This window comes from Eupeodes corollae, chromosome 1 (assembly GCF_945859685.1).
Source record: "Eupeodes corollae chromosome 1, idEupCoro1.1, whole genome shotgun sequence".
NCBI classification, from domain to species: domain Eukaryota; kingdom Metazoa; phylum Arthropoda; class Insecta; order Diptera; family Syrphidae; genus Eupeodes; species Eupeodes corollae.
This window is the reverse complement of record NC_079147.1, coordinates 9,497,737-9,523,357: the sequence shown is the minus strand read 5'-3', so window position 1 is coordinate 9,523,357 and position 25,621 is coordinate 9,497,737. Positions and strand designations below refer to the sequence as shown.

Below are 25,621 nucleotides of genomic sequence, written 5' to 3'. Positions count from 1 at the left end.
ATAAGGATCTATCAGGTTGTTGACGATGCGCTTTTGATTTTCACATATTGAGCAGAGAAGATTTTGTAAGTGATATTAAGTAGACTGATTCCTCTAAAGTTTGTTCAGTTTGAAGGGTCTCCTTTTTTTAGGATTGAACAAACAATACTGAGGTTTCATTCATCGGGCATGATTTCTTCCGACCATATCTTACAGATAAGTTGGTGCATCCTAATAACCAACTTATCTCTAGCTGGTTTGAAGAGCTCGGCATTGAAGCCATCTTCTCCAACGGCTTTGTTTGATTTCGTCTAAGTCGGAAAGAAGAGATTGTTGGCTTTCTTCGTCTATGTTGAATGGATCATCCTGCCTGACAGCGAAATTCAGTTTGTCATCGCCGATATTTAGTCTTCAGAAGTGGCCCTTCCATATCCTAAGCGTTGACTGTGGTTCCACTACGATGTTTCCACTTTTGTCTTTGCAGTCTTCGGTTCGAGGTTAATAAACTTTCGAACTTCCTTTCTCCTTTTGAACCTTTCAACATCTTTGGCCAAACGCTTCTCATGTTATCTCTTTTTCTTCTGAAAAGTCAGTGTTCCTCTCGCTTTTTCTTGCTCATAAAGCTCGTATGAAGTTCTCGTCCTTCTATGTAGCGCCGCTTTGCGTGCCTGTTGCTTATCTGCATTTGCCTGCCGACATTCCTCATCAAACCAGGTGTTCCTTGTTGTTTGCTAGTTAAAACTTCAAGAGAGGTTACTTGTAACTCAGATTTGGCGATCTCTTGTGATTCTAGCCGTTCGACGTTGTGCCACGTTATTAAATCATCTCCCTGTTTTTCATTGGGTCTAGAAACCAGAAATGCTACCTTGACATCAATGAGGTAGTGGTCCGAGTCGATGTTAGCGCCTCGAAAAGTTCGGACATCCATGATGTTTTAAGCGTGTCTATCGTCAATCGCAATTTGGTCAATCTGGTTGACGGTAGATTGATTTAGAGCTCCAAGTCACTTTGTGGATATTGAGGTGTGGGAAACGAGTATTGGCTACCATGACGTTTTGCCCTGAAGCAAAATCGATGAGCCTGAATCCGTTATCGGAAGTGTTGTTGTTTTTCCGAGTATTCCACCGTAGATGTCTTTTTAAAAATAAAACAAGCAATTAAGTAAAATGATAATCTGATGAAAATCGAATTCTAAAGTAAAAAACAGCAGGTTTATTTAAACATTTATGAACAACTTTTTGGCTTACTTTTCTAAAATATTTCCGCTTATTGGAACATTTCTTTTGCGTGATTCAGAAACCAATTATAAAGTTTCCTTTCCACTCTTGGATGTTCAGGTTTTTTAATTGTGCACATTTTCCCTGGCCCAGAAAAATTGTTCACGATCCTTGCTGTGATTTGTTTCTTAATGCACTTTAAATTGCACATCGTACCTTTTGAACCACTTAATCTTTTGAACAAATTTATAAGTTTTCTTCTCTTTACTTGTTCAATAATTTTATTTAAATGTCAACATTGGATGTTGAAGCTACAGAATGCATAAACAGCTCATTCTAATAATAGGATTGTTTAAGTTATCGTATCGTCGCGTCGTTCAAGTTATGGAGATTCTACTGTATTTCTGTTTTCCAACAAACTTCCTCCAATTCAAGTCCAAGTAGAATTCTTTTATTTTTTTTATATTGTTTTCAGTATTTTGCTAGCAACAGTTACGCAAGTTGAATTAAGAGCAATGTTCCAAACAAAAAACAACATAATTGCGAATACTTATGTACATCGAGTAGAAAAAAAATAAGACCTTGAGAGTTTTAACGTGGGAACAGGGACTCGTCCTGGATAACATTCCATTCGAAAATTAAATAGAAAAGCTCAACTCAAATAAAAGCAAAACAAAAAAAAAAAAAACAAAAAAAAATAAAAATAAAAATAAATACAAGAAAGAATAATAAATAAGTGAACATAAATAATAATTGTCTATCCTCTTTATATGAAGGACCTTCGGAAATCCTTTTTTCGGTTTTCAGTTTTCGGTAAAAAGGTGGCGTTTTATTTTGTTTGTAGTTCTCTATTTTGTGTGTTGGGCATATTTGATTTCTTGGGGTGCAAAATATGAATTTTATGAGTTCTTATAGGAAAATAATATTTAGATTGGTTTCAACCCTTTTTTTTGAGGAAGCCTTTAAGTGGCGTTATAGAAAAATAGATGGGGTGAATATAAAGAAGAAGAGTCTTCCACCACCACACTTAAAGGCGGCGGCGGCGACTACCTCTGTACTTCTTTTGATCCTTAGCTAGTGCCTGAGTACGAAAATGAGTATGAGCACGAGCCCGGGATCCCAACGGAAACGGAAGAATTATAGAGATACAATCATCAGAATAAAGAGGCGAGCTTGTGCGAGACTACAGGCTCTTGTCAGGTTGAATGACTTATTGAATTTCCTGCTACTAGCTACAACTTGAGCATATTAGGAGATGAAGTAGTTATATGTTTCCATTTCTTTTTTCTTTTTGTATATCCTCACATAAAAAGAAAGATTGTTGAGTAAGCTAGGTTAGATTCAAGTCTGGGTGGTATTGGGTTTAGGTTGGGGTTGAAAGTTAGGGTTGGGTTGTGCGAAGAAAGTTATTTCGTATATGGGATAAAAATGGTTTCGGGCCAACAACGAACGGCAGCAAAATGATAACCTTATGGGAGATATCTTTATGATATAAATGGAAAAGCTCAACGGAATTCTAGACGATTACTTGGGTCTTGAGAGGTATAGACGTATATACGATACGATACGAGTTCAGTGGAAGTTTGTGTATATCCTATAAAGCGTGTTGTCGAGATGATAATAATTTAAACGGTCCGGTCAGTTTCTGCAGGAAGATAACCAGTTAAAGGTTATAAGAAACTTGGGAGACTAGATATATTTAAGGGGTTGGCTTTGTTGATGTTTTTGTTTTTCTATGCTGTTGGCTTTAAGGTCAGCAGATGGGTTTGTTTAGTGAGAACTAAGTTGGTATAGGGAATTTAAAATATATAGTTTGTCTTGCCATAAATTATTATGTTCTGTTATTTTGTTTTTTAACTTAACACTGATATTGAAAGAAGAAAAGCAGTTTCGAAGTCGAAGAGATATTAAGCTGTAAAAAATGAGGTGCCGTAAGCAATATTTTAAAATAATGTACAGGTAAAACTTTGTTTTCCTTTTTTTAATATATGAATTGAAATGGTTTTATTTTTTAAAGCACTTAAATGTGCATTAAAGGATCTAGGTATGTTTTGATTTATATGTTCTGGGGAGGTAATTTGTTTGCGTCTATATTTATAGCTAACTAACTTTGAAACTTTGGTTTCTCCAAAGAGGAGGGAATTAAAATAATGGCTTTAAAATATGAAATATGGAAAACAAGCTATAGACTTCCAGAATTTTAGAGGCGAAGAATCATTATTTAAATAAAATACAACAAATTTAATGAAGTGGCCTTATTGGTAATAACTTTATAAAGCCACAAATTTCGTGGTTAATGATTACACACAATTTATTGCATATTCCGCCTTTTAAACTTCTCCCAAGATATCCGGCTTCAATTTTGTCGGTAGTTAGTCAAATATTTGGCTTTTTAATGAATAATCGTTGCTTGTTTTATCAGTTAAGACCAAAGATTTGCAATACAGGAAATTAAAGGAGTATAAAAGTTGGCATTTTCCATTTGATAGGTTTTATTATTGAAAAGATTTAGTCAGGAAACATTTGGCTCATGTTCTAATTACACGTTTAAAACAGAAGAGCGATTTTTTCGGGATGGAAAATTGATCGAAAGTCTCATGAGGATAGTGCTAACTGAGCCATGCCATCAGAGTTGATAAAAGTGACATATAAGTATTAAAAACAGAGGTCTTATTTTGAGAATAATTTTAAATAGTTTGGAAACCTTCTGGCGTAGAGAAGTCTCTGCATGTTGATTTACCAAAGTACTCTTAAAAGTTTGACATTATCGGAAGTTCTGTACGACCGTTCTGTATGACTTTTATAATGCTTGTCGAAACCAACAGACAATTTTTAAACTTCTATATTTTTGGAAAATTATCACACGATTACAACAATGGTCCTCAATCAAAAGGTCAAGCACAAAATGAGAATTAAAAAGTTAAAAAGCTAAACATTTTCAATAAGCTTATTTCAAAACAATTCAAGTCATTATTATTCTTGCTGACATACAGACATATATACCTACGCACAAATTTTGTATTGATAGACAATAGGAATGTATTATGTTTTATTTTTATCCAGTAGACCTTTCTCCAAAATGGGTATTAATTCTTTAGAAAAATATTGTTTGTTTCTAACAAAGTTCCTTATTTTATTGTGAAATAAAAAATTTCCTAGATGTTTTTAATTGGCTTACTACGTTCTAACGAAGCAAAAAGTATATTTGTGTAGATAACTTATTTTAAATTTAAACTTAAATTATCAAAGATTCTTTTGAAATATGTAAATTAAATTTATAGACACCCAGAAATAGAACGAAGAGTTATTAATTCATGATTTGAAGAATAAATAGCTTTTCATTTATATTTCGGCTAACTCAGCTGGTCAACGAGCCCACTCGAATATCGGACGTGGTAGGTCGAGCAGAAAACACTCTTGACTTGTTTCTTACCTCTGACCCTGGTAAGTACACTATTAGTGTTCTATCTCCTCTAGGCACATCTGACCATTGTGTCATATCAGCTAATTTCTCGTGTAAAAACTCTCCAGTTAAAAAAAGAGCTCCTAAGAGAACCGTTTGGCAATACGAGAAAGCCAACTGGGACGGTCTCAATAATTACTTCAGGATCTTTAACTGGTCACTATGCTTCCTCGATAATGACGTTGACGCCAGCGCTGATATAATCACAAGTTTGATTCTCCTGGGAATGAGAACTTTTATCCAGAATAGGGTTAAAAGCATCAGACCTAAGGAAAACGCATTCTTTGATGCGAGCTGTAAAGAGGTTATTATGGTTAAGAAGGTAAGTTTCCGTTGTTTTAAAGCCAATCCAACTGAGGAAAACCGGAATAAGTTCAAGCAAGCCAGGAAGGCCTGCAACGCCCATATTCGACGGACCAAATTTTTACAGGACCAAAAATTACGGCAAAAAATACTGCAATGTACCAAAGGCAGTAAAAATTTTTGGTCATTTGTAAAAAATATGAGGAATTCTTCCTCTTCCTCGGTTCCTACGCTCGTTGTGAATTACACTCCATTTGTTAGCTCTTTAGAGAAAGCAAATCTCTTTGCTAGGCAGTTCGCCGCTAATTCAACGCTTCCAGAGAATGTAATGACACCGCCTGTACTTGATCGAGTTAATGATTCTATGGGGCAAATCTTTTTTCGCACTCGTACTGTAGCGAGAGTCCTAAAAGATCTTAATATACATAAATCTGCTGGTCCGGATGGTATACCCGCTATTGTTCTGAAGAGGTGCTCTTCATCGGTGGCAAAACCACTGCGTAAGCTTTTTCATCTGTCCTACTCCTCAGGTCTCGTTCCGAGCGGATGGAAAACCGCATTTGTCCAGCCTATTCCCAAAAAAGGTGAATCTTCCTTACCGTCTTATACCGATTGCACTTACGTCCCTTCTTTCCAAGGTCATGGAAACGCTGATTAATTATCAGCTCAAGAAATATCTTGAAGAACGGAAGTGCCCCAGAGCTCTGTTCTATCTCCAACACTCTTTCTCATTTCTATTAATAATCTCCTGTCTGCAACATCTAATCCAATACATTGTTTCGCTGACGATAGTACTCTTAGCTTTTGATATTCGTTTTCAGATTCACACCCCTCTTCTTCGGATGTGGAACTGCAACGACAAAATATAATAAGCTCATTAAATGCCGACCTAAACAGTATTGTACAATGGGGAATAAGAAACCGCGTGGAATTTAATGCTTCGAAAACGCAATGCTGTCTTGTATCGTTAAAACGAAATATACCCCCCTGCCAATATCCATAAATGGCACTTGCATCGAGGAAACTGACCATCCCGATATTCTTGGTACGTGTATCACCAACTACCTTTTGTGGAACGATCACATACGCGATGTCTCAAAAAATGCCGCAGATGTTTGGTTTTTTTTTAAGGCGATGCAAGAAGTTTTTCTCCCCCTCTGATCTGGCTGTTATTTACAAGACTTATATACGTCCAAAGCTTGAGTATAACTCCCATACCTGGGCTGGTGCTCCTGCAACTAACTTAAGCCTCTTGGATAGTATTGAACTTAGAGAATTTAGATTGATTGGTGATATTACCATCATAAGATCATTTACGTCACTTGAACATCGTCGAAATGTTTCTTGTCTCACCCTGTTTTACCGTTATTTTAATGGTTTATACTATAGCTAGCTGCATTCCTCCCCTTAAAGAATTCAACCGTAATACTTGTGCTTCTAGGAATGCTCATCAATATACCCTCGAGCCCATCTTCGGTCGTAATGTCAAGTACAGAGATTCGTTCTTTAGCCGTACTATGCGAATGTGGAATGATTTGCCACACTCTGTCTTTCCCAGCTATTGCAATATTCAGGAATTCAAAACCAATGTGCACCGACATCTTCTTTCAACCCCTCTCTCCCTTTCTTAGTGCTTACACTGTGTCTACATAATAAGAATAATATATATCCCCTTTAGTGTGCGCTTATTATAAAAAAAAAAAGTAAACGAGAATTTACTTGTGTAAGCTTAGAACTAAATAGACTTTATAAAGTCGTAGAATAGGTCTGTAATGCAAGGTTTTTAGCTCAAAATAATAATGAATTGTAATAAGGAAATTAGTTCATTCTATGCCGTGAATGTGTTGAATAATCCATGATCTTGGTATCTAGTTGACATCGCCCTAACGTCAGAAAACACGGCCCTTGAATTTGTCGAGGAAACAAGCCATTGTTCCGTTATCTAACGCTAAGGCAAGTGACACCGTGCTGTTGAAACCACATATCGTCCACATTTCCAATTCGACAGGTGCAATTGTTGGGCGTGAACTGCAGCAATATTTTCCACAACACGAGCCTTACGAGTATGCAATGGTGTTTTTACATCTCCTAAAGACCCGGTTATCTAAATTTTTATCATGATTTTTCCGATGGTACATTTGGACAATTAAATTGACCGAAAAAATCACGTTATGTATTTGAACTGGAACACGCATTTTCATAATCAGCCTTAATTACTTTAATGCTCTGCTCGATTGTCTGTCCTTGAATTGAGAAATGTCTAATGAAATGCAGAAAAAAAAACTTGACGTTTAGGGGCGGTTCACATTCAACCTCGTCCTTTAAAATTTAACCACCCTTTGCTATAGGCAGTGGAAAGCTTGTATCCTTGGTTTACATAAATAACCTAAATCATTTTGATTAAAAACGAAGCATCTGAACAAATCTAAACGTGACAGTTCAGGCAAACAAAAAAGAACAAAACAAACGAACCTAACTCTGATGAAGAACGGACCTTTTTATAAGTCAAAAACTTACAATCCATACCGATTTAGTTATACTTAAAGTTAATTTATAAATTTGTCATTTTAACATTTCAATAATAGAAAAGTTCTAAGAAATACTGAAGTGCTAAAATTGTTTGAAATTAATAATCAAAAAATCTGTAATTTTCGAGCACCTTTTTACAAAAAAAAAGTCCAGAGGATTCAAATCGCATGATCTTGGTGACCAGTTAATATCGATGCTGCGACAAATTACACGGCCAGGAAATATCTCTTGCAATAAATCCTTATTCGTACATATGTGGCAGAATCACCATTTTTGTAGTAGATTTTAAAAAATTGTATGCGTTGTGCGAAATTTAAGCGACCTATTTTCGTAAATGTCAGACTTTCAACCGAAAAAAATTGTTTAACAACTTAGTTTGACAGATGTCGAATTTCAGCCCTATACTTTTGGAACCGCAAAATGATTAACTGGTTAATAAACCTCTGTAATTCGAACGCGTTGCTCTTTGTGTATCTTTTCATTATTCAAATTGAGTTAGGGACCGATTATAGCTATCAGTAAAATCCATCAATAAAATGTTTGTATTTAGTTTTTGAACATGTTACAGATTTATTTCTAGCAAAAGATTGATGCAATAAGATAAAACCTATTTTCAAGTATTTTTATCAAAAAGAAACAATGCATTTAAAGTTTTATTTAATTTATAAATCCATTTTAATTTTTTTAATGATGGCATTTCATTTTACTGAACAGATGACTACCAAAAGCAAAACAAAATTCCATTTCGTTTTACTATTGGTGTTCCAATTTTTTATTGTTCTGATCACATCATTTAAAATTTTACTGATGAAAGGAACATTGAAAGTAGAACGATTCGTTTCACTTTTGAACTTTTGAAAGTATCAGCTCTTCAGAAAAATGAATTTTTTCTAAAATAAATATTCTTTGTGTGATTTCCGATCGATCGATACATACTTTTTAATTCTAATCGTAGGGAAACACCGTCAAATATTGGCTCAAAAAATGAAAGCTATATCTGGCCCCATAGTCTGAAATGTCAAATGAAATGCGGGAAAAAACGTTACCCTTAGGTGTGGTTCACATTCAACATAATTAGTCCAAAATTTGTATCTTTTGCTTACATAAAAAACAATTATTTCCTTTTATTAAAAACGAAGCTCGAAACATCTGAACACATCCAAACTTTGAAAGTTCTTGGAAAGAAAAAAGGAAGAAAACAAACAAACCCTATATGAAACGTCAGAAACTTCAAAAGTCATACCGTTTTAGAAAATTATACTTTAAGTTTAAACTTATTTATAAATTTCTCATTTTAACATTTCAAAACAAAATTAGGTGCTAACAAATTTAAAGGTGCTAAGTTTGTTCAAAATTCGAAGTCGTGGCATTACTAAAATCATTTTTTCTCTTTACTTAATTGTTTAAAATTTCGCGCTTTTGTTGTATTCTCCTTGTAGATCCGCTGCCCTGTCTAAATCCTTTTGAGACTTTTCACGCTCAAAAAGTTTTATCTATTCATGTCCATTTTGAGAAATTATAGCTCTTGACATTTACTTTGGGTTTTCTTCTTTTCAATTTAAAAATTCTTTTCAAAAACAATTATTTAATCTAGGATGAAAATTAAAAGAAAAGTACTTGTATTTATAAGTCTGTCAAAGCATGAAGAAGGAAACTGGATTAGCACAAAAAAAAGGAACTTCACCCTCTCAAACTTTAGTTTCAGTATTGTTTTGTTGTTGTTGTACTTTTATTGTGTTATTTGGTCGCTGCTTCTTGAAAAAATCTTTGTTTTCGCAAAGTTTTATCTAACAACCAAAGCGCACGTAAAGCAGGATCCTCAAATATTTACACAATCTTACTTAATATTACAAAAAAAAAAATAAAAACAAAAATTACCAAAACATCACCCATGTATACAATCGCGTCGTCAACACCCGCCCGCCCTTTGCTAAAAGAATAACCATCCGCATCCTTTTTACATTTTTGTATGTTTTTATTTTTAATCATTATCCTTTTTTATGTTGATTTTTCTGATTTGTTTTTGTTTTTTTTTTATTTTTTTTTCTTCTTCTGTTTTGTTTATCTTTTAAAAGGGATTACAAGAAGCGGGCGTTAATGTATCCGCCTCGACAGTAATTCAATTGAAGGTGAGTTGGCCACCTTCGGGGCCGGCAAAGAATTTAATAATCAAACTTTCTAACAAAAATCTAAAAACAAAAAAAACGCTAATAATAAATATAAACTGCTTCAAAATGGAATCCACCAATAGATGGGTCTCCTTTTTTCTGGACGGAGTCTTTTGCATGCAAAAACAACTTCTTATTTCCGTTTATACCTCTACTCTACTCTTCTTACTGTATCCATCGCATGCGTTCAGCCTCTTTATAGTTTTCCTTAAACCACTTTTATAGTTTGACAACGCATGTAATGTATAATCAGCATCCGTGAGTTACCTGCGGGAGTACAAAATTAAACAGATATTTTCCATAACTTATAACAGGGCGAACCTGGTGAACCAGGCCCACCAGGACCTCCAGGACCACCAGGAACAATTGGCACACCAGGACATGACGGAGAACGAGGACCGCCAGGAGAAACAGGCCCGCTAGGACCACCAGGTCCTCGTGGCGAACCAGGACCAATTGGACCGCCCGGTGCGACGGGACCACCTGGATTAAGGGTAAGTGTCATGTGAGACTTTGTTGTGACACCATTTCTATGTACATACATATAAATAATTCCATTCAAGATAAATTGAGTTGTTCATTTTGTCAATGAGGATTGTTTGTTTGTTTATTTTATTGTATTTCTTTTGTTATTATTAGGGTGACAAAGGCGACCGAGGGGACCGAGGCTTAACCACAACGATAAAGGGCGACGAATTTCCCACAGGCATCATCGAGGGACCACCAGGTCCACCTGGACCGCCAGGTAACCTAACTATATACAATCTAAACCAACTAAACAAAAACCTTCAATCCCTTTTTTATTTTGTGTTTTTGTATCTCAACTGTTTTTCGTAAGATAAGACCTACAAAAAAAACTTACAATCGTAATGGGATATTAATCATGAGATCGACTTGATTAATTTATAAAAGGTTACACATAGTATACAGGTTACATATATGGAGGTATGAAGGTCCTCAAAGGTACACACGAGGGAGAAGAAGCAAACAAAAAAAGTTGATCATCATCATCATCATCAGACCTTTATATTTTTTCAAAGTTTGCCCAGTATGTCGTTAGGAAAATAATAATAATCCACAGAAAAAGAATGAAAATCGAAAATAGCTGGAAAATCCTTGAATCTCTTTTCTTTTGCTCGACATAAAAACAAATATTGAATGATATCATCCCATTACCAGCAGTATAAAGTATGTAGTACCTACCTATACACCTTTTTGTAGTTACGTTACGAGTCAGCTACTGGAGCTAGAGCTGGAGCTGGAACAGCAGCAGTAGTTAGGTAGGTAGAGGGTAGATATAGGAGTGCTTCAATGCCAGCATCATCATCCAAAAGCTCTATTGGATCTGCTTCTGGTTCCCCATCATATATTTTGGTCTTTGTTTTTTCTTCTTCGTTTTTCGTTTTTGCGGAATATTGTTCCATTGAGTGTGCGAATGTGGTTGACAGAGAGAATGTGTACTCTAGAGGGTGTTTTATTTATACACCATTTTCGTGTACCACATCCCCCTGCCGCGCGCCGCATCACAGTGGCACCAAATTAATTTTTTACTCAAAATCATTCCTTTTGATTAGCCATTATTGAATTTTTTGGTTTAATCATTTTGGTCATCAGAAAATAATCAATTGTACTTTTAATGAAACCCATCAAATCCAATTTTTTAAGTCAAGTTCCACGTAAATGGAATAAGGATAGATTTTGGCTTTCCAGCGGAAAATGGCAATATTTTAAAAATGAATTAAAGTAGTGGTAAGAAAATAGATTTGAATATATTTTAAGTTTGAATGTCTTAAGTGCTTATATTAATAGAATAATATTTTTCGATCAAGCAGAACGTTAATTAAGCACATGCATTTAGAAAATTTAAGTGTTAAAATGTTTCAAGACCATATTTTTAAGTTAAATAAATTCGTTTCAAAATGTATATTTTAAAATTGTATCACATAATTGTACCGATGTTAAAAAAAATTATTACATTAAAACGGTCCGCCTGACCTTACAAAGAAAACACATTCTAAATAGTCTCCTTTTAGCTCCATACACTTTTCCCAGCGATGTTCAATAGCTTTGATACCCTTTAAATAGAGAGAACCTTCGATCTCCTCAAAATAGCCATCAACCGCAGACGCCACCTATTCATTGTTGGAAAATCTTTGACCATTGGGCCATTTTGTCAAGTTTTTAAACACAAAATAATCCGAGGGGGCTGGCTAGAATAGAGTAGTTGAAGGAAGCAATTCGAACTTTAACTTATAGATTTTTGACTTCGCGATAATGGATGTTTAACCTGATGTAATGTTTTGAAGCTTCTTAATTTCGTCACTCAAACGCTGCAATAAATTTTCAGAATAGTTGAGGTTGATTGTTTTTCTCTTGTGAAGATAAATCAATGAAAATCATAAGACACTCGTCCCAAAAAATACTGTTTCCATGCCCTTCGCCTTCTTTGAAGCCCATTCTCCCCTTTCAGCCCATTGTTTTGACTGTTCCTTTGTCTTGGGTATGAAGTGATGAACCCATGTTTCATCCGTGGTTATGAATTGTCTCAAAAACTCTGCTTAATTGCTGTGAAACTTCGCCAAACACTCTTCACGACGTTGTTTTTTTGTTTTGCAATGTACATTTTTAAAATGCCTATACCATGTCTGCTAGCTCGCGCCCTTTCAGTCGACGGGACTCAATACAATTTTGGGAATTTTCTTCATCATTTCTGGCGTAGTCATCTTGGGTTAACCACTGCTATGTTCCTCTTGGCAGCTCGTACGACCTTGTTTAAACTCTTTCACCCAATGTTTTACTATTGGAACAGACTCACCCAAATGAGAATCTAGCTCCGCTTAAGTATTAGTTGAACTGAGGCTTTTCAAAAGAAAGTATTGTATAACATAACGATAACCAAATTCGTCCATGTTTACAAATTCACTGAGAGCGTTCATTATAGATGGCTGCTTAACAAATACTGAACAATGTTGTCAAATTTCTAACTTAAGCTGTTTAAAGTTGGTACGCTTTCACATAGTTATTCTTTTAAATAACAATAGCTATCGGTATTAAGTCGAGTACTTCTTTGGCTAACCTCGTATGCGCCTATATTCTTCGGAAATATAAAATTTCCAATATTAACCCTCCTTAAATAAAAGCTATCCAATAAAAGTTTACAAATGAAGCTAAATATTTGGGTTTCGTTCAAGACAAAAAAATAGTTTCTCTTTTCCTGCAAAAAAGCCAAGGGTAATTAATCTGGCTTGGAATCCCGAATTACGCATTCGTAATACACATTGGTAATCAGAGCGATTGTACTGTTCGGTGTGGCGCAGTATGGTGAAAAGTGCAGCATTTAGCTTCTCTATGTATAAACAGATCGCTCGTACCACCTCAGGCACTGGACACCCTACTCCATCTGATACCTTTAGATATACTTAGCAACAAATTTTTTCAAAGCTATGCCATTCGGCTCACCTCAGAGCTACATGACAGTAAACTTATAATAGCATTCGCAACTCCGAAGTTTCTAATTAATAATTAGAAAAGAACCGATTCCAAAATACACAGACTACACGATGCTACAACTACAATTCGATAGAAACTTCTATACCTTCCAGATCTTCTACGGAACGAGTCGATCCACTTTTATACAGATCAGGGTAAGCCACTAACATTAAGTCTCTCATTCCGCCTTTACAAACACTGAAACGTATTATAGCAGGAATTAATGGCGATAAAGAAGTCTTGTCCTGGCTTAAATAAAACGTGATATCAGCATCTGATACCCGTATTCTCTCACACAGTCAAGCTGCAATAAAATCTTTGGACTCTGTCTCTTCAAACTCTATAACAGTCCAGAACTATTGATAAGCTGTAATGGAGATGGCACAGCAGTTTAACATTCATTTTTGCTGAGTGCCATAAAGTAGACGAACTCGCCAAAAATGTTCTACCCATTCTACTACTTGATACCATTCAGGTGCAATTACACCAACTTTCAGGCCACAAAACATATCTGTCCTACTTAGGATTTAAAGCGCTCAAGGGGCTTGATATCTTTTTCTTTATCAAATTGAAGCCTGGTTAATCGGTGTCATAACCGGTCACAGGAAATAACTTTTGTAGAAGTTTTATGGTCGAGGAAGAGAAAAAATCAATTCCTAACGTCCTCTGTACATGCCCTGCTTAAGCTAAGAAAGGAAAGAGCTATCTAGTAGAATTCTTCAATAACGATCTAAACCATATCAAACACAATTATACTAATAATTATAATAAGTCTTTCAAGTTTTATAAGAAGCTTCAATTGGTTATATTGCGCTAAGAGAAAGGTATCACAATGGGTCAACAAGTGGCCTCATCGTGTCCTGCTACATCCTCCTTTCTCCTTCTTTTTTCTGGGCATACAAATTCTTACAAAAATATGAACTAATACTTTTACGTAACCTGAATGATTTTGAAAACAATACATTTAATAGCATACCTTAGTTTTGTTGTCATCTGAAAAAAATGTTGTTGTTTGTACAAAAATAACTGGATCTTTTCGGAAAGCTCGAGATATACAATTCTGGAAAAAGATGTGTTCCGGAAACACTTTAAATCATAAGTATTTGTCGGCAAAGCGAAACTCGTTAACTAAATTACTAAACAAACACTCTAATGTACAGTGTAAAAAAGTAATCGAACAGAACAAAATATTTGTTGAACGCTTTCATTTTATTTTGACCACGAATATTACAGTTAAATTTCAGAATTTGACAGGAAACTAAACAAAAATTAATGAAATTCCTTTAAATATCAAATTTAGTCAAATTCTACTAATTTATTCTTATCCATACTACTTAAGGAACATGCTTGGCTTAAGAGGGCTTTGGTTTAGTTAAAAAAAAAATTCCTCAGGATCTTCAATCTCAGACAGATAGGGTATCCGGATACCTTTTTGTTAATGTCATCTGAAATGTCAAAAAAGAAATCCAAGAATTTCTCGAGTATGAACGTATCTGACAGAACAACTTATTCAACACATGGTTGAATTTCAAGAAACTTGAAAATTGATTTCAGCTCTTTGTATTTGTTGGTTAACAAAAAGATACCAAATGTTAATAAAACGATGAAGAAGCTATTTGCCTACGAATTTTAGTAGGTAATTATGATCTATTTGTTTATACTTCAAACGTATGTAGATTACAGATTAAGGTATATTCTTACGCAATTATCAATTCATTACCGTCCGACGAATCAGTTTAATTGTACATTAAATGTTTTATCTTATAACAATGTTGACTTCGAAGCTTAAATGTTTCTCTGCTTTTTGTGAACAGCTGAAAGTTGTTTTTATTTTCTGACAACTCGTTCAACAAGGTATCTAAAAATCCACTTATCTAACACGAGATTGAACGCAGCCACTAAGGTTTTAATATATCAGACTATTGAATTATGACGTATCACATTATTAATGACATAATGTAGTCAGTTTTAAACAAAATGGAGTAAAACTAAGTAAAACTAATATAATAAATATTAAGTTGTGAACTGTCAAATTTAAAATCATTGATGTTTCCTATTTGTCATATTTACATTTTCCCCATCTCAGATTTCAAAGCTTTTGATCAAAATGAAAGCGGCTAAACGAAATGTTCAATCCATTTCCAAGTTGAAAGTTTGTTTGATTTTTGTTCATTCAATCTATAGTTGTTCCCTGTTTGTTCCTAACACCGATTGTCAAAAATATAAAATTTATATTATTACAAAAATAAGAATGTTTCGTGTTAGATCTGGGACGATTGGCCATCATTATCTTGAAGAGTTCGATTTATTAAAAAATGTCAAATCGAAAGTTGAGGCTGACATTGAGGTGATATTTTTCTCGAATACCGGTTCTCAAAACTGAAAGCTGAATATAAACTTCTAAAGTAAGAGTTAAAATAGTAAAACAAAAAAATGTTGCACCCTTGGTTTAAAAATCTTGATTTCACTGTTTAGTGCCACTGTGCCCCAACGACGACGACGAAAATCGCCATTGTCGTCATCATTCTCATCCATCTACATACATTTCCATCGTCAACCTCACATCTCCCTTTCATTCGCCATCACATCAACCAGCTCCAGAAACTATAGAACCCACAAGACACACGAAACGAATCTGCTGGTTCTGGCTGGTGTCAGGATGAGGGAGGTTTATGGATTTCAAAATAAAAACCCAACGACCGACGAAGAACAGATACGTTGACGATGGCTAGGCGATGTTATGGTTTCAATTTCCCAAAGACTAAACAGATTCTCTGACAGCGTACAAGACGATAGACACTAGACCCTAGACACACGAAAGAGTAGGAGTCAACGTATTAGAGGAATATATTTTCCACTATACAGATACACGCAACAATCGTTCTTTGCCGCCACCACCGATACTAATACCGATACCACCGCTGCCATGCCACCTCTCGAGCCGACAAGCCTTCCAAGAACGATTGGGAAGAAGAAAAAATAGATTATGTATACGCCTAGTTGTTTGTACAAGAAGCTGGATGATGGTGTTCCTAATGCAATGGGCATATGGATTTATGTGATTTTGAAGGATAGGAATGTGAAGTCTCAACACCATGCCATAAGTCTTCAAGTTTTCTTAACCCAATTGCTTTGAAGACGAACAATATTAGTACATGGTAATAAGTTGGACAAAACTGTCATCATATTTATACAGAGGAAAAAAATAAAACTATTTCTGCGGAGTTTATCACATCAAGGGTAACTTTCTTTTTCTGTGCTAAGCTGTGGGTTATCTTGACTTCCAGCTGGGTTTCAAACAAATTCAAAATATTTTCAAAACTTGCAATGAAATAAGAAAAGTGAAGTCCTCCAAGGTTTTTTTTCGGGTGACTTTCTTTAGGATAAGTTTTTTTTATTCCAATTTTGGTATTTTTATTTGGAACGAAGTAAACTTATTTTTAGTTTCTTTTGCAACATAGTTGTGCTCTGTATCTCTACCCTTCCTTATGTACAGTAGCTCTATTGTACTCTAAGGACTGGGAATGCAGTTTTACTTACTGATGATGGGGGTAAGTTGTTGTATATGAATGTGACTCTCAGAGAATGGATGTCAAATTTTCTTTTAATAATTTGCAAATCCTTGTAAGCTTCGTGAACATACAGTGGATTATGTTTATTTTTATTTATATATATATTTTTATATCTATAACTATGTGAACTTAAAACTAGGTCAAAGATTTTGAATGTCTTCAACATTGTGAATGAAAAATGCTCTTAAAATATAATATATCCCTATAGAAACTATTTTAAAATGTTTATCCTTTTATACAAATGTTTTTTTATTTTTGTTAAACTTTAATCGGTTACATAATAAAAGTGAATTATTTGTCAAGCGTGTTAGGGAAAACTATCTTATCTTCTGTTTCTTGTTTTTGTCGATATATCATGTTTTCAATGAAGGTTCCTACGTGACAGAAAGTAAACTCTGTCGCTTAGTTATTTAACTTTAATTGGTCCCTACACTCAAAGCTATTTTGACCAGATGAAAAACTAAAGGTTAAACCTTATAGGAAAGGTTGTTTTAACAACAACAAACTACACTTAGTTTGAGGCAAAACTATAATCACGTTAGGGCGAACATTTTAAAGATAAAGTTAAATTGTAAAGCCATTTTAGAAAATTACTAAAATATAAACATAACTTTGAACGATGTAGCTATCTTTTAACATTCAACTTAAGTTAAATTCAAAACTTCAACTTGAAGTTGTATAGTTATTTATAGATAAGCGGCAAAACGAAAAAAGGATTATAAATATAAAATAGATAGTAAATAGTTCTTAAAAATATGTACTTTTCAATTCTTATTTCTTCAATAGGTAAAGTATTGGAATGAAAACGTATTTTGATCAAATTATATTAAAAATGAAAAATTACTGTTGAAAATAAAGAAAAATTGAATGCTTGCAAGGAAGAACATGAATATGATGAAATAGACTTAAAAATAACCTAAATTAACATTTATTAAGGGCAGTTTAACGCAAGCCGCCGCACCGTTAATTAAAATTAAAACAAAATGTTTTAGGGAATTATCTTAATTTTTAACTTCCCGTAGGAAGTTATTGTAATTGGTCCGATTTTACCAATTGAAAATTTTGACATTTCTCTTAGTTTCAAGGTCCTTAGAATTGATATAAACGAATTTTAGAAAGATGTCTGTCTGTATGTCCATACGTCTGATCGTCCGCACGTTTGCTACGTTTCTTTCGTCGTCTATTGCTCAAGAACCATCGATTTTAAATACATTTTTTTTCATATAATATGGCAGAAAAGGCTCTCAAGAAAACTGCGTGGATGGTTTTTTTTTACCATAGCAGTTTAAAAATGGTGAAAATGTTGGTTAATCCACTTAACAAAATTAATTGTCACCTAACCAATTTTAAGAACAAAAGTGATTTTATCTCCAAAATAATTTTGAGCAACGAAGAAGAACATTTTAGCATCTGTGAGAAAAATCGAATAGACAGTTTTCTTATACAAAATAAAAACCAAACAAAAAATTAATAAACTTTAATAAAAAATAATTTTTGACTCAAATATCTTTTCAAAACTTTGAGATATTGGCTTCAAGCTACTTTTATCTTTTATAAAATATTTTTCTCAAGATTCAGTAAAACTTACTTTCGACTTGATTTTTAAAAATAAAAAATATTTGCTTCAAACTTATTTTATTTCACGAAAAATATTGTTTTCGATATTCAGTAATTTTTTTTATAAACATCCGGTCTGGTTTTTCATAAAAAAATAAAATCTACAAAAAATAGTAAGCAAATCTAGAGAGCTTTACCCGGGGATTTTGTTTTTCTGATATTAGTATAAAAGTACTTCTTTACACGGATAACTTCGTTATGCTAGCGGATAACCCATCTTCTCTCCAGCTACAAATCAATAAAGTCGGAGAAAACAAAGATAATGGTATTTGAGACACGGAGTTGTAGAAGGTTGAGAGAAGAAAGGTGGTTCCTTAACAACCAACCTATTGAAATAGTACAGGAATTCAAATATCTAGGAGTGTTAATGTGTACTAACGGTTGCTTCATTAAACATGTTCAGCATAAGAGTAAAGAAGCTAAAGTAGCTCCCAACACAATGTGGCCAACTTCCTTCTCAAACAAAAACATAGACTTAGGATCTAAATACCGAGTTTTCCAAGCAACCGAGTTAACACTTGCTTGTGTTACGGTATTCAAGTTTTTGGTCACACCTATTTTGATGAATTTGAGTTGATACAACGCCTCTTTTCCAAAAGATTATTTCGAATACCTAATTCGACTCCAACCAATTCATATTGAGTCTGGAATTGCGCCGATTGATAATTTGAAACTGCATGCAGATTTTCTAACAAGAGTAATGAGTAAACTAAATTCGAATCTTCACACATCTATCATGAAGGTTCTTTTGCGAACAGTATCATTGCCATTTAAAGAATGAACTCAACTTGCCCGATTGCATAATATTTCTCTTGAACTGGATGAGTTTAGCATAGATAACTGGCAAGATATCTTTTCGAATGTTATCGCAAAAGTAGATGAAGATATTATATTTCTTCAACATCTAAATAGAGCATCATCATCGTCAACAAGAGAAATATATAGAAATCAAAGCCACTCCTTAAATACTAATGCAACAAATTATTTCAATAATAGACTTTCTGCGATTGCTATAGGTACAATTTTCGGAGTAAGGGTTGAAATACTGAACTTGAATTATATTCCGCATCGATCAAATCTACCTCCCCTTTGCAATTATTATAAGAGAAATGAGCGTAACGATATTTACCATTTCAATGCTATTTGTCCGATATACTACAAAAAATTCGAAGGCTCTATTTTCAACATAGTGTCCTCTCTAGAAAACAAATATTTGGTGTATTGAAAGGATCCGTTGGGTGGACAAATCTCTTTATGTATCGAAGAAGCTTTTCAACCTTCTATTTTTTTTAAATTCTATTTTCCTTAAAATATTAATTTACACATTTCTAAAACAAATGAATTTATAAAAACGTAAACTAAAACGCAAAAATCAATAGTTATCAAAAGATCATTTATTTTTTTCTGTTTGAGCGAATGTAAAACAGTAAATTATATTTGTTTTATAACAAGAAATCAAATGAAAACCTACAAAAATATTTATTTTATTAAAGCAAATGTTATTATCTGCCAGACTGCAATCCTGCCATGTTCATATGTTCTTTTCATTTTCAAATTGTAAAAAAATGTTTTTTCAATGAAATAAAGGAATAATAATAATTATAGTACGCAAATTTGGTAAAAATTGATGTTCGGTTCTCGATATCTCTCAAATTAAATAAATTTATCCAATTTGTATTTGTTTATATAACAAATAAAAAATAAATACTGCTAAAATTTCTAACAAAACTAGATTTTGAAATCAAACTATTTTGTTGGTTATTTTTAAATTTTTAAGAATAATTCAGCTGACAACTTTTTTAACCCAACATAAACGGGCTTACTGTTGCGAATTATAAACCAACTAGCAAATACCTAAAAGTTAAACTATGATTTAAAGGCGCCAGTTATAGCTATCATTGGTTTTCATAATTGAAAACAAACATTGGAATTTTCTTGACAGGTTTTTTATAGCTATCATTAAAAGTTTCTGTGATTGAAAAAAACTTCCTGTTTAAAATCCAACGAAAAACTTTTACTGACAGAAATCTGTCATTGGAATTGTGTAAAATTGGAACGGAAATCAGTGGAATGCTTCGTTTCACTTTTGAACATAAAAGTATTAGCTGTCCAGGAAAATTAATTTCCATCCGAAAATAGAAAAATACATTTTTAGAGAAAAATAAGTACACTTTTTTTCCAAAATAAATTCTTTGTGTGATTTCCGATCGATCAGTATATAGTTTTCATTTCTAATTAAGGGAAACATAGTCAAATATCGATTCAAAAATTTTCCCGGTTCGGTTTCAATGATAGCTATAACTGGAACCTAACTTTAGCAAAATGTTAAGAGTTAGTAAGATCTTCAACTCGTTTCAAATTAGTAAAATAATAATGGCTTTAAAATTAAGTGTTAATGTCTTGAACTTGTCGATTTGTCTCATCAGCATTTAAAGTGGTCTTTACTTAAAACGTTGTCAAACTACATGATCGTAGTGCCCAAATGACATCTCCACAATTCTTGGCATATAGCACCTACCAGCTCCATAACCTCAATGTTTGATCACAAAATATTCGTTATTATCTTTCTATAGTAAACACCATTCACAGTAACTGCTTGGCCGACTTATCTTCGTGCCCACATAGGGTTTGTAAATAATTAGTCGTAGATTCTCATTTCCCAAATGGGCCAATTATTCTGATTGAAATAATCATGAAGTGCACGAAAAGTATTCGAACGTTTTAAGAATCACAAAACGCTTCAGTTAGTTTAATGCATTGGTAATTTTGTTCCTTTTATTCCCACTAAAATTTATTGAAATCGGTCCGATATGTCGAATTGAAAATTTTAATGTTTCATGACGTTTTAAGTTCCCTAAAACCTAAATCAAAATGTTTGAGAGATTTTTTATGTTAGTACAGTCTTCACGTTCGGGATACCTTTTCTCGTCCTCATACATTAAGAACTTCCATGATATCAACTTCAAATAAATTTTGAATTTAAGAAGTTGATTTTCTTTAAAATATCAATTTAAAAAAAAAAACAAAGTGCGAAACGTTTGGGTGACATCAAATTTTTACTCTATTGACTTCAATTCTGGTTGGTTACTTAATAATGTTCTTTAAATGACAATTTAGCTGTAAAGAAATAACATTTTCGTAAAACCCCAATGGTAAGTTATCCGAGTAGGTCGCATCCCAACTTCATTTTATGATTAAATTTATCAACGATTTAAACCAATGATTTTAAAATAAAGTTGTGTTTTGTTTTTGGTTGGTCGTGTAGTCCATATAATATTTTTAAGTTTAAAGTTCGGCATCTAAGCTGGCAATAAAAATGTTAAAAAAGCTTTTCGTTGCTTCTAGTGTTTATTGTCCAGTCCTAAATTCAAAGAATCTCGAAGAACGCAAGCTTCTCAATGACCGGCAGTATGGCTTTCGTAGCAATAGGTCCACTAGTAATCTCATGGTTTACCTCACCGAAAAGTGGAACAAATCTTTACATCGTTTTGGAGAAAGTAAGATTATTGCACTTGATATTTCAAAAGCATTAGAGTTTGGCACCAACCTCTCTTATCGAAAATGCGTGCTTTTGGTATTGATGAATCTCTTCTTTGTTGGATTAGAAATTAACTTTCTAACCGTTCAATACAAATTGTATTCAGGGCCGTCCTTACCCTTTTGGGGGCCCTGGGTACTTTTAGAAAATGGGGCCCCTTTATGAAATGTTATGTTATGTAATAAAGGTATACAGAAAAAATCACATAGCTTTGAATTGATATTTATTCTTTTTGTTTTTGTAATAAATACATTTTTTTTAATTCATTAAAAAGATAATTAATTATTGCAGCATTTAAAACATAAACAAAGTAAAAATGAAGACAAAATATAAATATTTCATATAAAAATTCAAAATAAAATAAACAAAATTTAATGAAGGGGTCTTTTTCTTGATTTAGCAATAGCAAAATCATTGATTACATCTTTAAAATATATGCCTCTGAGGATGTCGATTTCTTGAAATCAGCGACAAACATGTCAAACTTTCTTGAATCATTGTAGCTCTGAGTTCGTTTTTGATTCTTTTGAATTTAGAGAAGGAACGTTCCACACTGCAATTGGTCAACATCATACTGAAGAAAATTCTTAGTGTAATTTCAACATTTGAAAATTCATATTCAATTTCATTAGTTTTTAAAAAATTATAAAGCTCTAGAATGTTGTCAGTTTTTTCATTTTCGTGTCAACTAATTTTCAAGTAGTCTTTTAAATACAGGCATTCGGCATGTAGTTCATATCCATTCACATCTCCGGTGTAAAATTTAGCAAAAGATTTTCAGTTCTCTTTAAGTCTTCTGAATTCAGATTTTTTAATCGAAAAAAAGAGGTCAAAACGTTGGCCAATTTTCGTCTGTTTCAAATGAACGCTTAGTGTGTCGACACTGGGAAGAAGGGTTTCAATTTTAAATCTTTCTTTTCCAGTCAAAATTACTGAGGGTCCAGAGCCGTCAAAAAAGTATGGCGTGAGCTTCTGCACACCTCATCCTTTCAGAAAGGTCCTTTTATTCGGAATCCGGATTTTTTGTCTGGCTGATGAATCAAAGTTATCAAAATTGTCCCTGAGCCCAATTATTGACTCATCTATTGCACTCAGCAAATTTATTGCAACATCCAGGGTAATATTTTGGTTTTGAAGTAAAGTACTTGTTTTATTAATTCTTTGTAATACAGAGTTAAAAAGTTCTGTAAGTATGGTAAATTCAAGCTTGGACAATTTTTTGCAAAGACTAAATGCTTCCTCTCTGGCATCTCGTGCCTGTCCTAAATCGATCGCTATAGACATCAAAGCTTCTTCAATTTCTTGATGACCTTTATATAAGGCGCTTAGTGCATCAGCTTGCACCGACCATCTTGTTTGAGAAAGACTTTTTAAAACTTTTTTTGGACCCAAATGAGCAGTCAACACACTCCATCGATGAGAAGATACCGAAAAGAAGGTTTACAATTTTTAAATAATGTCAAAGAATTTGGTTGCTTCTAAGACACACCCAGCCGCATGCACTCCTACAAAGTGTAATGAGTGCCCTTCATAAGTGGCAAAATTACATTTTACTTTTATTCTTGCCTGCAGACCAGAAAAGGAAAACCTTTCTGACATATTTGCCGCGTTGTCGTAGCTTTGGCCTCTGAAATCTGTTATCAAAATGTCATGATTCTCCAAAAACTTCAGTAAGGTTGCCGCTAAATAATCAGATCTATGTTCTTTAATTGGAATAAAGTCCAAAAACTAACAGGCACGTTTTACGTAGCGAATAATAAATATTAGTTGATCAACATTAACGCTGATTGAAAAATATTTTGCCATTTTGACTTCTTTTACAATAATTTTCAAAAGCTGTCTTCCCATGAGATGAATAAATTCATTACAGATATTTGCTGAAAAAACGCATGACCCTTCCTGGATTTCCAAATTTGCTTAAATGATCTGCGAGAAACCGGTCAAACTCGCTAAGCAACTCAATGCATCCCAAACAATTCCCGTTATTGGGAGATCCGAGGATCTCATTATCACCGCGAAATGGAAGCCATCTTGAAGCTAAAAACCTTACAACAGCTACAATCCGAGTTTCATAATTTGGGCCCTGCCCCTGGCTTTTTGGTTCACCGCCGGAATTTTTATAAGATGTGGTAGACGAAATTTCTTCAACTTGGGAAGATGACGACTTGTTGTCATGCAGCTCGGCCTTTTTAAATAAAAATTAAAGTATAAATATTAGTAAAGAAACTGAGTAATGAAATAAAAATGTGTGTTTGAACTTTTTTCATTTCTTTTTACGAATGAAGCAAGTTTGGACACATACGAATAAAATGATGTTTGCTAATCATAAACAAAAATGTTCCTTGTATTATAATTTCACATTGTAGCGGCATTAATTGAGATTTCTTGTTTGTGTCCACAGTCCGTGAAATCCACGGCACTTTATTGCTGGAAAATTAAATGGAAAGTCTATTTGTCTAAAATATGAAACCACTATGGGAAATTGTAATAGATTCTATGGTCATTGGTAATGCCGAATTTTATTCATGAAGTCATAATGTGAAACCATTTTTTGACTATGTAAGTCACCTTTTCAGTAAGGTATAGATAAGTGTAGGGATTAAAGTATTACTTGCAGACGTTTCTCCTGCAATTGAAGTGAAATACGATGTCAGTTTTGGTAATTTCTTAATTAATTCTTTCTGTTGTTTAGATTTCTTCCTTTTTTCGGATTCACATACATACATATAATTTTGCAGGGAATGTGATTTAAATTGTTCAGCAAAGGTTGTTGTTCAGCAAGGAAAGTACAAATTCTGATCAGATCATTCATTATGCATCTAAAATTGTATCGAAATATTTTTTTCTTAAAATAGACCAATAGAGGTTAAGTGATGTTTCAGCAATGTGGGGGCCCCTGGTGATTGGGGGGCCCTGGGCCTGGGCCCAGTGGGCCCAGTGGTACAGAGTGGTCTGATTGTATTAGATGGTTTCAATTCATAAAATAAATGCTGATGTCCCCCAGGGCTTCGTTTTGTCTCCGCCTCTCTTTCTTATATTCATAAATGATCTTATGTCTGCACTTCTAATCCATTAAACTGTTTCGCCGACGACAGTACCCTCAGCTTCTCATACTCGTTTATAGATTCTTATCCTTATCCTTCGGATATGGAACTTAGACGGCAGCGTATGATAAGCTCATTAAATTCCGATCTTTGCAGCATTTTCCAATAGAGAGTCAGAAACCGGGTAGAATTTAATGCTTCGAAAACTCAGTGCTGTCTCCTGTCGTTAAAGCGTAACACATCCCCGATGCCACTATCTACGAGTGGCACTTGAATCCAGGAAACTAATCAACTGTCAGTACTCCTTATGTGTATCACAGATCACCTTTTATGGAATGATCATATATTTATATATATATCACCTCTTCTAATCTGTCTGTAATTTACAAAGCCTTCATCCGTCCAAAGCTTGAATATAAATCGCATCTCTGGCAGGTGCCCATAAAACAAGTTTAAATCCCTTGAATAGAATACAAAAAAGGGCTTTAAAAATTATAGGCGATGGAACTATAATCGAAATATTTACGTCACTAGAACACCGCTGCAATGTTTCATGCCTTTCGTTGTTTTATCGATATTTTTACAAACAATTTTCTGTTGAATTAAAAGATTCAGCCGTAATACTCGCACTTCCAGGAATGCTTATCAGTTTTCCCTTGAGTTCAATTTCAAGCGTGTTGTCAAGTATAGAGATTCTTTCTT

The 25,621-nt window shown here is 33.8% G+C and overlaps 1 protein-coding gene across 11 annotated transcripts in view; it reads left to right on the top strand.

Moving 5' to 3' along the window:
- The window catches only part of LOC129953738 (collagen alpha chain CG42342), a 323,626-nt gene that overhangs the window by 224,999 nt on the left and 73,006 nt on the right, over nucleotides 1-25,621 (top strand). For 9 of the 11 annotated variants that reach the window (XR_008782580.1, XM_056067150.1, XM_056067146.1 and 6 more), the window contains 3 exons: nucleotides 9,567-9,620; nucleotides 9,974-10,153; nucleotides 10,299-10,404. Coding sequence is in view for 10 of the 11 variants with exons in the window: in XM_056067150.1 (XP_055923125.1) it covers nucleotides 9,567-9,620; nucleotides 9,974-10,153; nucleotides 10,299-10,404 (340 nt within the window). In the remaining variant the exon portion in view is untranslated. The remainder of the gene's footprint in view (nucleotides 1-9,566; nucleotides 9,621-9,973; nucleotides 10,154-10,298; nucleotides 10,405-25,621) is intronic. The other 2 variants (XM_056067148.1, XM_056067147.1) reach the window with 1 other exon arrangement.